Below are 13,948 nucleotides of genomic sequence, written 5' to 3'. Positions count from 1 at the left end.
TGTGTGTGTGTGTGTGTCTGTTGCTTTAGTCTAATTATTGATGTCTTCTTACAAAATGTTTTATTTGCTCTTTTTGAACTGCATTTTTTTCCGCGTCCGTCAATATCTTTGAACAGAAACAGAGAATTAAAAAAAAAAATCCTAGAGTGGAAGAAAAAACTAGTTTTAGTCCAGAGTGGCTCAGGAGTTGTTGCACTCCTCTGACTCCCTTGTGTCCTCTCAGCACATTCCTCAAGTAAAATATACAGTATGGTGTTGGCTCACTAGTTTCCTCAGCTGTGAAGATGCGCCACTCTCTTCTGGGAGCCATGCTGGGACATTAGTTGCCTGTAGATTGATAATCGACGTGGGAGTAATATATAATTACATCGCCTAAGAAATTAATGAATGCATTGATCATGCGCTCTCAACATAATCAGCATATTTTTCTTTAAACCGCTGCAATCTCCAGGGGGAGGTCCTGCTCATGTCACGGCTTCTGGGAATCGCAATATATCGCAATATGTAATTCTTTCAACGATCCATGCCAATACTTGTGGGAGTATTTTTTTTAAAAAACAAACTGATGTTGTTGGCACCTTTGAAGTGCCTTTCAGTGTCCAGATGTACATGCAAGCAGGGAGAAATGTGATAAGCTAATGGTGTCTCCGGGGGACTAGAATGAATATTACCTAGGGATAAACATATCTGCATAACTGTGTGGACTTTATCCCCCTCTTCCTCCCTCCTTTAACACAGTTTGGGGCCCAAACAGGAGCAGATGGACATAGCAGGCTTTGATGTGCTCGGGGGGTCATGAGTATCTGCACTTTTATCAAGGTACACAAGCGTGCAGAGTAAATACGCCACACCAAAACTCTGGGAAGGTTTCTGGGCAAGGCAGAGAAAGGGAAATTCCACTTTGAGATTCCAGAGAGGGTGTAGACTAACACAGAACTTAAAGCTACAGTTCACTTTTATATAAAAAAAAGCAGCTTTTGTCATATTTGCGGACAGTCATTATCCTGACATTAGCACATGAGACAGATAATCTGTGGGAAAAGGCATGGTCCTCTGCCTAGTCCTGCTGCTCCTAATTCCATTTGCAAGATCCCGCCTCACCAGAAAGAAACAACCAATCAGAGCCAAGGAGTCTGCGAGTGTCAAAGACTGCTCGTGAACTGCGATTTAAACCGTGTCACTGATCAAATACAAATCGCGACTCTGTCACTGCATTGCCTATTTCACGCCTCAAATGTTTTTCAGAAGCATTTAGGGTACTGTTTGGCTGAAAAATGCATGAATGTACAGTAAAACCTGGATACAGCGTTGGAGGCGGAGCCCTGTTCTTTCCTATGAGAGTTTCTCAGTGACACAGGAAGCCAAAAGCATTAAACTTCTGAATATAAAATGTCCCGGTTGGTAGGTTGGTAGGCACCGCTTTGGCACTGTGAGGCCCATAAGCACTCCACCAACTTGAATGGGGATTAAATGATTGTAATCTTGCAGCTCCTCTAGATTTTCCAAATGTTATTGGACCGGAGTGATCAATGTTATTTATCAGACCAAGTTCTAAAGGTGAAACAAGTCATTTTGCAGTGGCGGGGATGCCCAACAACTGTTTTCAGATGTCTCTTTGGCCATGTCAGTCTATGGGTTAAAAGACTTTTTGGGCCCCAAAGCATCCCGTGACTGACACAGATGGCCGCTACATTAAATTTGGCTTCAAAGCTAGGCACACTTTCTGGGGGCCAGGTAAGGTGGGGTGGCAGGGGAACGTATTGTTTTTCACAGATTACCTAATGTTGGGATATAGTGACAGTTTCTTTGTTGTTATGTTGCACTCACAAGTTGTACATTACAACTTTTGTTTAACAAGTTCCCCCCACACAACCTACACCAAAGGGAGAACATATCTGTTACACAATAAGAGCTAAAAACAAAAAAAGCTAATTATGAAAATATCAACAAATGCGGAAAGAAATGTATATACTGCATATATAATAAAAGTTACTAACTTTCACTTATCCTTACTGAACTTAAGAGCAAGGCTACCAGACAAAAAAATCCCAATATACATTTTTTTTATCTTAACCCTCATGTTGTCTTCCCATCAAAATTTTTGATTTTTTTTTTTTTTAAATCAGCACTTTTGTTGAACCTTTTACACTTTTTCTTATGTTTTTGTCCCTTTTGACACTTTCTTTCAGTGTTTTCAACACTGCGTTACACTAAATTATTAACTAGTTTTACATTTATTTTTGGAAAATATGGTCAATAAACCTCATTTATAGGAAATTATACCTATTGTTTAAGTTAGAAAAGCAGAAATTAGGAATTACTTAGACTAAAATTAAAGAAATGTATGTTGATGGATAGTCACAGACTGGAATGTGTCAACTTTTATTTAACACTATTTCAAAACCACTTCAATTTTTTTTTTAAATGCTATAAAAATTAATAAGACATTAATGAAAGCAGAGATTTTTACTTGCAAAAGAACGTTATGTGGAATCACTCATGTTATTTTGGATAATTGGGTAGTTAAAAAGAACATTAATATAGGAAAACAGGTCATTTTGACCCGAGGACAACATGAGGGTTAAATTAAGTCAACTTTTATTCAAAATGTAAAGTCTTTTTTCTATCTAATGTAATCACATTATTTGCCATCTAACTCCGGCTCAGTTATTTTGCAAGACAACAATGAACAAAATCATATTAACATGCTGGATAATAGCGTGAGCCTTCTATCGCCTATTTAAGTGTCTGTCATTTCATCCCTATTTGCATGCCAGAAAGAGACATCCCATAATGCTGCACCGGCCAGGAAAAGAGCGCATTACTGCAAAACATGTCCATCAAGGAGAAAATAAAAATAGGCCGTTTCCTCTAAATTCACTCAATCAATAATTCATGACGCGCACAGAAGCTTGATTTATGAAGGAATTAAACGTTGTGGACTGGGCCTCACAGCAGCCGTCCATCTCGGGGACGTGGCAGCCAAAATGAAACATGAAAGGCAAACACTGGGAACAGCCCCGTCATCTCATGGTGAGTGGACGCATCAGAAGACTTCAATGGCACGCGCTCTGGCCCGCCTGATTGGACAAAATGACATTGGTGATTTTTGAGCGGGAGCCACACCATTTTTTTTGGATCGTTTCCACGAGTTATCCATGTGGACGTGGGTCACCAGGAGTCAAAGAGCTACATTAATACCGTTTGGCAACGGAAAGCGCAGATCAAAGGCAAAAACGTGCACCTGCTGACCCGTGGGGATCATGTGACTGCTGTGTGCCTTTCTGACCCGGGCTTTAGTTATAAACATGGGAAACACAGAACATGACAGCTTTAGTATTTTTTTTTCATTAGGGCAAACTGAAATGTGAGTCCTCTCTTCTGTAAGTAATTTGCATGCCTTTTCCTGTGTGAGGGAATATGCATCTATATGTTACTGTGGCTATTGTACAGATTTTTTCTATCACAAGAGGGTTAAACAGTTTTTTGTGTCTTCAAATCTCTGGGTGGCATTTCCCATGGCAAACGATGGCTGACATTTGATAGCAAGCGTTGCTGGGAGACCGCAGAATGTCCACATAAGATTGACTCTGAGCTGTCTGACCTCACATAACATTCAACATTTGAGAGAAACTATTGCGATGTTAAGTTTGTAGTTCACTCGAAAAGTAGAAACTAGCTAGCTAATGGAAGCTATTAGTCTGGCTTTGCAACATTAGCCACATGGTGTTGTCACTTGGTACCACGAATCCACATCCTATCACCACAAAATAACACACGAAAACATGCATTCGTTTTGTTTAAAAGCACATACATTCCATTGATCTAAATCGATATATTGATTCAATCAATTTTCCACAGTCCAATATCGTTGCAAATCATCATCTTTAAGATGCGCCTTTATTTTGAAATTCCAATTCTGTTTCAGATTTTTACTTAACAGAATGTGTTGCTTTTCATTTAAATGTATGAAGGAGCTCAGTGATAAACTGGTCAAATTAGTTTTTAGTTGTGTTTGTGAGATGATATAAATGTAATGGGCATATGATATGGTCTCATATCAATCGCAGGCCCCTGAATACAATCAAAATCGTATCGATATCAGCAAATATCACATCCGTCCCCAAGAAATCCATATAATATGGTATAGTGATACAACTTGTGACTTATATCGCTAGTGAGTACACAAGGCGAAAACCGACACCAGAGATTTAACCAGGCTCATATCTGAGCAAAGGTGAATTTTAAATCAAGACTGTTTTTATTGAACATCAGCAACAGTGGCCTCAATTGCGGGATAGTGGTGTCACACAAGTGGAATACAAGTTATAAAATACACAAATAGATTTTCATAATATTCATTTCAATTAAATTTTATTTATAGTGTCAATTCATAACAAGAGTTATCTCAAGACCCATTACAGATCGAGAAGGTCTAGACCTTTACAAGGACCCAGCAGTTCCAGTAATTCCCCCAAGAGCAAGCAGTGGTGAGGAAAAACTCCTTTCAGGAAGAAACCTCGGTCAGACCCAGGCTCTTTGTAGATATCAGTTATACTGCAACATCTATCCAAAGTTTGCTAACATGGTCAAAAATCAGATTGTAGTAAATTGGGCAAAAAGCGTGTTTTATTGCTAAAGAGTCCCAAATTTAATTTGTACGTTTGTAAAGTTAGACCAGGCTGCAGTCTAACTTTAGTGGCATTTCAACAAAAGCTAATAAGTGTGTGTCTGTGGGTGTGTGCGTGTGTGTGTGCGTGTGTGTGTGTGCGCGTGTTAGATTCGGTGTGAAAAGGACTGAGTTGTCCAAAGAGATAGCGAGGCCTGCGACGAGTGGCAAACGTGTCCGTTTGCGCGCGTGGCCGTGGTGCGCGTGAGCGACTGGAAGAAGTGTGGGCCGGGCAGGAGTGCACTGCTGAATCAGTATTAGCTCGGAGAGTGTGGTGGTCAGATGAAATGACTTTGGCTGTCTACATGCTTCTCAAATCACCGGAAAGGAAGTATAGGGGGAGTAAAGATGAGACTGTGCATTCCACTCGGGGCTAATTATCCCGCTGTAATTAAAAAATAATAAAATAAAAAAGGTTAGTGGTCTTTAAAAACATCTTACAGCAAGGCCTGAAATATTCCAAGAAAATATGGATAATAAGGTCCTCCAGGTATTCTTTGCGACCCCAGTTATTATCGCTGTAAATAGCTGGGAGGATTTTAAGGACTCTGTCCTGTAGTGATTTTTTTGTATTTATTAAGAGTGTGACTTCGAGGCGTATTCCTGGATTTTGTGATCTAAGATACATCGGTGAAAACATATGTTATGTTAATCTGAAAAGATCGATATGGCTGTGTTTCCCCTCTACATGTCTCTCCAACTATGTCCTGGGTCGTCGAGAAACGTCCGCTGTACATTTGGCGAGCCTCTATCCATTACAACAACCTTCGGATTCAAATGCAAATGAAAGCTCGGACCTAGAAGGTATGGGCCGGCGAAAAGCATGCAGAGTGTGTTGAGAGACAAACTATTTTCTGCAGTGTGAGGGCAGCAGCAGGGAGGATCTGTGGCTTAAAGCCATCACGGAGCTGCTGGAGGAGATGCATTCTTTATTCTGAGGAGGAGGTACAGGAGGGAGGGAGGGAGAGAGAGAGAGAGAGAGAGAGAGAGAGAGAGAGAGAGAGAGAGAGAGAGAGAGAGAGAGTGGTAAGCAGAGTACACACGTCGCACTATCAACTGAATCCATCTAAGAAAACAACTCGCTGGGAGTCCGGCTCTGAGCTGCGTACTGTATATACTAAAAAGGCAAGTTTGAGCTCGGTCTCTCCCCCACTCAGACAGCGCACCGGGCGGACGCAGCTGGCCATGGCCCGGGGCGGACACTTCGGCGAGTGCGTCCTCACCGTTCGGCCAGACTGTGGAAGGGGAGAGGTGGGCGCTGCGATCACCCTGCCACCGTTCTCTTCGAGTTAAAAGCGGAGAGGAGCTGCGTTGTGGAGCGCCCGGGAGCTGGGGAAACAACACCACCAAAAGAATAAAAAAAAATTAAATTAAAAAGTGCGGACAGCGGTGCGGACGGACGCGCAGCCACAACCGAGCCAAGGAGAGGAGGGGGGGGGGGACCCCATGAAGGCAAATATGCTGTTTCTTAGCCTCGCCGGGTTCACGCTGCTCATCGGAACCGACTCGCACCAGCGTTACCGAACGGAGCTTTACGCACGGGCACACAGCAGGACCGCATGAAGAACAGCGGCTCGGAGAACGGGGAAAAGTTGAACGCGGCAGAAGGTTGTTGTAATGGATAAAGGCTCGCCAAAGGTACAGTGGATGTTTCTCGATAAAACCGGGACATAGTTGGAGAGAAATGTAGAGGGAAACACGCTATAACAATCTTTCTTTTTCCAGATTATATTCCTAATTACCTTTAAAATACGGAACATATATATATATATATATATATATATATATATATATATATATATATATATATATATAAAACCAAGCACCTACAATCCGATCCAAACATATGTTTTCACCGATGTAATTTATAAGCTCCAAGCGTCCTGCCATCAAAGACAGTCATACGCTGACATCAATCCACCAATTCCCGTTGACTTTTATTTTTTTAATTAATGAAAATGGTTGGCCAGTTTATTTGTTGGTTTGGCTAATTACATGTTCCATCGAGTTTTAAAGATTACTGCACTACAAGGCGCACCGCTCCACATTTCCCATCCGGGAGAAAAAACAAACAAAAAAACTTGACTTTAATATATATGTCTTTTTTTAAGGGCTTCTTTCACTCTGAATGCATTGCACGGTTTTTAATTCCTTCAATTACCCCCCTTTGAAATAATCCATTCAAATGAACAGCGTTCACTGGTCAGGCTTTGAAGTACGTCTGATCCGCCTCTTATTGAAAACCCGATCCATTTTAAACTTTTAATTGCATTTCTGTCGCTAAATCCTAGTTCTAATCCGATTGTTCTGGCCAGATATCACAGCGTTCATCTGGTGGGGGAGAAACTGGGCTCTCTTGGCTGGAAATGAAATCAAAAAGAAAGAAAAGAAGGGGGAGGTAGTCTATCACGGTCCCCTTTTTTAATCTATCCATGTCCACGGTTTATCAAGGTTGCTGTTGTGAAGACCAACTTGGTGTTGTGTGTCTCTTTGAGCTGTTGTTTGATTTCTTGGTGACATTTGATGCATGCAGCTATAATAATCTTGATGCTGCTGCCTTCTGCTGTTGATTCTGCTGCTGTGGCAGCACGTTTTATCGCCTCATGTGGTTGCTTACCCCCCCAAGCTTATTTGATTAAATTTAGCTCTCTCAATTTTGAAAAGTAGATCACAGATGTGTGTCAAAGGATTGTCTCTTTCCATCTCTGCCAGGAGGAGCCCATGGCAGGCTCCATGTCGTCAACAAACAAAACAGCACAGGGGAGGTGAAGAAGCAGGGTGACAAAGGCAAATAGGTGGATGTCCTTTACATTATTATTTGACAATGTATGAAATATAGTTCCCTGTCATGCCAGCTAGACATAATGTGAAAATCTAAAAAAAAAAATATATATATACATATATATGTCATTTTCTGAATAGTGTGGCTAACTGGCTACTCCTGCTCCTTGAATGCTTGTGGCCATTCCTGTGCTTAACATTTAACCCATCGTTCCCATTATTGTGTCATCCAACATTGACTGAGGGTGGAGCTTCAGTTAAGCTAAAAGCCACCGATGACAGGCAGTATCTTTCAATCATGTGTGTTGGGGGGGGGGGGGGGGGGGAGAGAACAAACTTTGAGAATCAAAAAAACTTGAATAATGGATCTAGGGGTCTACTGTAATCCAATGGCCTTGGTGCTTTAGTACAGGCCTCTCCATGCTGAAGAATAGCCTGCATCGATCGTTTATTGCAGGTGAAGGGACTAAATTATTTTCCAATCCCATTTTATTTGACAGCTCGTGTATGTCACTCTAGCGAGAGGAGGAGCTGATCCGCAGGGTCTCTCGATTGCTCCTCTTTTGTTTCGTAATTCCACTCCTCACAGCCTCACATCTTTAGTTTGGTGATGGTGTGTTCAGGCCTACACGTAACAACGAGCTCCTCCTTAGGCAACGGGCAAGACAAACACCTCTGTTTACTGTAAGCACTTGTGTGTTTGCTCCTGGGTCTCTGCGCGCAACTTCTGCTTAAGCAGACAGGTAAAAAAAGACGTCACTTGTCTTGTGTTCCGTTTTTTTTTTTTCAGGAAATGTCTTGTGCATCCATGTTGGCACACAAAGAATTGATGTCTTCATTAGCCGTGTGTCTTTTTTTTTAGCATGTTTTCCATGAAGCAGCGTTGATGTTGCTCAGAACTCGGTGAATTTGTGAGTGTGTGTGTGTGTGTGTGTGTGTCGTTGCAGAGCTCTATTCCCTCCTTTGATAGAGCGGAAGGGATAAAAGCCTTCTTTATGTCTGTGAAACCGGATGTGCAAGAGCTGTTCTGAATATTTATCAGATGGCTTGACCTTTTTTTTTTTTAATAGACAGAGCATAAATTTGACATCAGCAGTGAACGGTATGTTTTGTGACTGTCTTTTTGTTTGGGGGGGAAGAGAGTGGTAGAAAGATGGAAAGACAGGTGGTGTGTGTGTGTGTGTGTGTGTGTGTGTGTGTGTCTGTGTGTGTGTGTGTGTTTGTATTTCAAATACAGAGTCATAGAGGGGAGGAATAAGAAGAGAGGGCCCTTTTTTCCAAGAAACAGGCCACCCCTAAATATACTAATCCAGCATTTCTTTGTTTTCCCACAGATCTCTGAATCCAAATGTCACCCCCCTTGGACTCTACCCTGGTCGGGGACCAGCAGTGTGTGACGAACAGGCGAGTGGAGCCTGCGGTGGCTCTCTACTGCGTGGCTTCAAATTGGCCCTGGCTGAGCTCTGCGTGGAGCAGCGAGTGAAGAGTCCTGCCACGGTCTGATGTCTCAGCATGGATGGAGTCAGTCAGAGGACCGGCTACCACTAATGAGACCGTCACTCTTCAACTGAGGACTAGCATTTACAGGATTACTCCCACGGCTTCCTTCTCCTTTTTCAGCTAACTACATCATTACCGAACTCTCCTAGTTGGACTTTTCGTGGTTCTGCTTTTTGGTGGATATATTACGTCATTGCCTTCCTGATTTTCACATTTCTTTATTTCCCCTCCAATTTTTTTTTCTTATTGTTGGTTTTTCTTTTCCTGTTTTGTTTTTCCACTATGGAGTTTCTGGCTGGACCTTGGAATAAAGATTGGGCATCATTCTTGCAATTTTGGTTGACTGTTATCCTGAGCCTCCAAATGCAATTCAGCCCGGGTGCCTCTTGCCCGGAGGAGTGTCGTTGTGACAAACCGTTTGTGTACTGCAACGAACGCAGCCTGACATCAGTGCCTCTGGGGATACAGGAGGGTTTCAAGGTCCTCTTCTTACACAACAACCAGATAAACAATGCTGGCTTCCCTGTGGAACTTCACAATGTGGCCACAGTGGAGACTGTGTATCTGTACGGCAACCAGTTGGACGAGTTCCCCATAAATCTACCCAAAAACACCAGGGTCCTGCATCTCCAGGAGAACAATATCCAAACCATCTCCAAGGCAGCCCTGGCCCAGCTGACTCAACTGGAGGAGCTGCACCTCGATGATAACTCCATCTCCACAGTGGGGGTGGAAGAAGGTGCCTTCAGGGAGGCGGTGAGCCTCAAACTCCTCTTCCTCACCAAGAACCACTTAAGCAGCGTTCCCATTGGCCTTCCCGAGGACTTAAAAGAGCTGCGGTTGGACGAGAACCGCATCGCTCACATCGCAGAGGAGGCCTTTCAGAATGTGACCCGCCTGCAGCGCCTCCTGCTGGACGGGAACCTGCTCACAGATGAGGGCATCGCACCAGGGACCTTCCAGGAACTGGCGACCCTCCGTGAGCTGGCCCTGGCCCGCAACTCCCTCACCTTCCCCCCTCCCCTCCTACCCAGCCAGTCACTCGTCAAATTGAGCCTGCAGGAGAACCAGATCGACCAGATTCCCGTGGCAGCCTTTGCTGAGCTAAACCGGCTGGAAAAACTGGATGTCTCCAGCAACCAGCTTCAGACTCTCACCCAGGGCGTGTTCGATGGCCTATCGAGCCTCAAGCATCTCATAGTGCGGAACAACCCCTGGCGTTGTGATTGCGCTGTAAAGTGGGTGGTGGTGTGGCTCAAGTCCTTGCCCTCCTCCATCAACGCCCGAGGGTTTGTGTGCCTGAGTCCGGACATGGTGCGCGGCATGGCAATCCGAGAGCTCACGCTGGAAATCATAGAGTGCCCGGTCGACGCCGACCAGCCACCCTGGCCCACCCTCCGCTCCACACCCTCTCCCCCGCCCACAACCACCGCCATTACCACCATGATCTCCACCCTCATCACCACATCCATCCCGTACTTCTTTGACTCACCCTCCCCTCCCTTACCCCCAATCCATAACAACCCCCCTGGGCCCCTGCCTCCTTACGAGGACCCCCTTCAGATCTCTTTCCCCGTGGTCAACTCTACCAGCATAGAAGTGAGCTGGGCTTCCTATTTCACCGTCACGGCCTACAAGGTAACTTGGGTCAAAAGGGGCCAAAGCCAAATAAACGAAGGAATGAGGGAGAGGACGGTTAGCGGGGACCGTCGGCATATTAGCCTCACCAACCTGGAGCCCCGATCTGTGTATCGGATCTGCGTGCATGTGCTGGACACCCTCAATTCCTACAGGCCCGGAGAGGATACTATATGCTCCGAGGCCAGGACCAAAGCTGTTGTGTCTACCAAGGTTCCGGGTGAGCAAGCTCCTCATGAGAGCATCAACTCCACGCTGCTCATGGCTGCGATCATAGGCGGGGCGGTGCTCATCATCCTGTTAACGCTGCTCAGCCTGTTCTGCTGGCACATGCACAGGAAGAGCCGGTCGGCCTCGACCAAGTGGAAATACAACCGGGGCAGGAGAAAAGACGACTACGGCGAGGCTGGAACCAAGAAGGATAACTCCATTCTGGAGATGACCGAGACCAGTTTCCAGATAGTGGCGCTGAACAATGAGCAGCTGCTCAAGGGAGATTTCCGCATTCAGCCCATCTACACACCCAACGGGGGCATCGGATTTAGAGACTGTCACCTCAGTAACAACAGCATAGCCTACTGCAAGAGCAGCAACGTGCCCAGTACAGAGTTCTGCCACACGTGATGCAGCAGCAAATAGTACAGCCGCATTCACACGCAAATACACACACACACACACACCAGAAACGCTTGAAAGTGCATAATACATACACCCACACACATACCGTTTGTGAAGACCACAAAAAACATAGAAATTCTAGTGAAATATAACTGTACTATATATATTTCCAAGTTCTGTCTACGATGTAATTTATACTGTGGATAATAATGTGGGATTCTCTGCTATCTTTTTTATTCTTAGGAAAAGAGATGTTTCTTTTTTTTTATAACCAGCAGGGTTTTGAACGTTGTTTTAATGGTCAGTACTGTACATGAACACGGATTTGTACAATCACGGCACCCTGGGTGTAGCTTCCGACGGATGCTGTCAGCCTTGGAAATGTTGGGGCGCTCACAGGGCTGGGATCTTTTGCTAACCACAGAAGCAAAAAATAAAGGCCTGTTTATTTTTTATTTTCTTTTACTCTTTGAAACACTGCAAACCCGCCCCGGTACAACAGAACAGTAGTAAAGACAACACAGCACAGGGGGAAATCCAAACACTGCTGATTGGAGCGCTGTTGAAATATAGCACTGGTTCGGTGGTATGTTTAAAAAAAAAAAAAAAAAGAACTGAAGTGCACTTTCTTATTGATGGAAAAGAGGCAGGAAATGAGCAGAGGTGGTGATCGCATGGATGCAAGGGATTGTGGGTGTCAGGAGAATGTCATCGGTGCTGCCGCAAAGCCTGGGCTGAGATTTCCCAAAAGTGCCTATACGCTAAAAGCATCTTTGTTCGACTTGTTTACAGTGGCGCAAAGGTGGGCTTAGTCAAAAGACACTTTTATTAGGAAAACTCTGTAAAAAAAAAAAAAGGATGTGTCGTTTTCAGCACATTTGTGTGTGTTTTGCCAGCGAGGTGTAATTATTAACATGGGTTTAAAAAGGGTACAAAGGATTATTGTCCCTGAGGTGAGGTGCATGGCCGTGCTGAGACTTGCAGATCCTTTTTGAAGAAATTCCCTAATTGGTTCTGCCCCCCCCCTCCACATATACACACACACACCCTGTTTTGGCAAGTAAGGCCACAAGAGGGCAGTTTCCCTCACCGCCGTGGGTGGGACAGAGACAGAGGAACAGAGGGCAAGACAGGCCAAGACAAAGGGGGGGGGGGGGGGTGGGAGCCGCATGGATCACTTTACCTCCACCATTCCCCTGGAGTCCATTACCCAGACAACATTACTCATGCTCAAACAGCAATGTTTGGAGTATTATTGCTCATCGAGCTACTTAATGATGTGGAATCATTTAAAACTAACAGTGTTTTCCGTGTTTGGTGGCTAAATGATATGGATTTTCACAACTGTGGTCTATCATGTAGTGTGTGTGTGTGTGTGTGTGTGTGTGTGTGTGTGTGTGTGTGTGTGTGGAGAGGGATTTTGAGAAAGCACACACGCACACAAATGATAATTATACACCCACTTATTTCAACCTTGTCCCGGCGTTCATTAGGCGTTTTGATAAATTAGGAAATTACAACAATGGGATCGCGCTCCGCCCATCATCCTCACAATGCTGAGCGCCTGTGACTGAGCAGCTCATCTAGCGTCTCATCATTTACCCCTTTTGTGTACATTTAAGGAACTGTCTACTTCGTTTATGCTTGGCTCGCCTGAACAATGCACCTGCTCACTTCACACCATTAATCCCTGGAATGATGATGACGATGATGAGAGTGACGACGATACGCAACCCTATCTACCCTCATTTTCTGTCTTTCTCTCCCTGTCTGTCTTTGCACTTTTGATCCCTGCACGGGCTCCATTAAAACACTTTTCCCTTCAGCTCGCAGGCTGTGGTGGCAGCTCTTTGCGTGCGAGGTGCCAGTGAGAGGTCTTCATTATGCACTTCTTAAGAAGACTATTTGATTTGACAAGATTTTTTTTTGAGGGGCCAAGCTTAAAGATTTCCCACCCTCGACCCCTGCGGCCCCCTTTCCCCCTACCTCTTTTTCCCCCGCTCTCCTCATAATCCTCGACCAAAAAAGGGAGAAAAGTATGTAGGCCTTATTTTCACTTGGCTGCATGGAGCTCACGCTGGGAGAGCGAGCGTGTTAACTCTTTGCGAGGCGCACGGATTCAGCTGCTCGGACATACTGTACACGGTAGAGAATCGACACAAACTGGGCCAAGCATTTGAAGTGAAGTGTTTTTTTTAAAGGGCTTGGAATCAAGTTATTTCAGAATGTCGTGATTATCTCTGAGAGGATTTACCTCCTGCCGTCGGGATATCTGAAAAAAAAAAAGATAAAATAAAGTAGCTGCAACTAACGGTAATTCCAGCAATAGCTCCGATCATTATCCCCTGGACTTTATATTAAAGGTGCTGCGCAGACTTCCACAGCCCCATGCAGTGTTGAAAATCTGTTCAACCCAGACATATAGTAATTCTAAACATCAGCTAAGTTTCCATCCACTTGTCAATCAAATTATCGGAAGTTTTGTAAAAAAAACTCCAAATAAAGCTGGTGAAAGCATATTTCCATCCAGCGGCTTTAAAGTGAAGAAAAACCTGTGCGTAATGATTTCACATTCTGTTTTGCAATCAAATTGGTATATCAAATTGTTTTTTAAGGTGTTTCCGTTAATTTTCACCCTGCATTGCACAACATTTAAGCAAAAACAAATTCTAGACAAAATGGATTGCGCCGTCTACCAACAAAATGATCAACATTGTACAAGTTGTAGTGCTTATGTGCCAG

At 44.2% G+C, this 13,948-nt stretch overlaps 1 protein-coding gene and 1 long non-coding RNA gene across 3 annotated transcripts in view; both read left to right on the top strand.

Moving 5' to 3' along the window:
* flrt2 (fibronectin leucine rich transmembrane protein 2) overlaps positions 1-13,620 on the top strand; it is a 62,976-nt gene extending 49,356 nt beyond the window's left edge. The window contains exons 1-2 of one of the 2 annotated variants that reach the window (XM_032543221.1): positions 5,702-6,307; positions 8,785-13,620. In XM_032543221.1, the coding sequence (XP_032399112.1) occupies positions 9,233-11,212 (1,980 nt within the window). In that variant the 5' untranslated portion in view covers positions 5,702-6,307; positions 8,785-9,232 and the 3' untranslated portion in view covers positions 11,213-13,620. Of the gene's footprint in view, positions 1-5,701; positions 6,308-8,784 lie in introns of those variants that run through there. The other variant, XM_032543222.1, reaches the window with a different exon arrangement.
* LOC116706404 (uncharacterized) overlaps positions 5,651-13,948 on the top strand; it is a 10,916-nt gene continuing 2,618 nt past the window's right edge. Inside the window, exon 1 of the long non-coding RNA XR_004336224.1 lies at positions 5,651-5,695. This is a non-coding gene — a long non-coding RNA (uncharacterized LOC116706404). The remainder of the gene's footprint in view (positions 5,696-13,948) is intronic.

The sequence above is a fragment of the Etheostoma spectabile genome, chromosome 18 (genome assembly GCF_008692095.1).
Source record: "Etheostoma spectabile isolate EspeVRDwgs_2016 chromosome 18, UIUC_Espe_1.0, whole genome shotgun sequence".
NCBI classification, from domain to species: Eukaryota; Metazoa; Chordata; class Actinopteri; order Perciformes; family Percidae; genus Etheostoma; species Etheostoma spectabile.
This window is presented reverse-complemented; position numbering and strand designations above follow the sequence as displayed.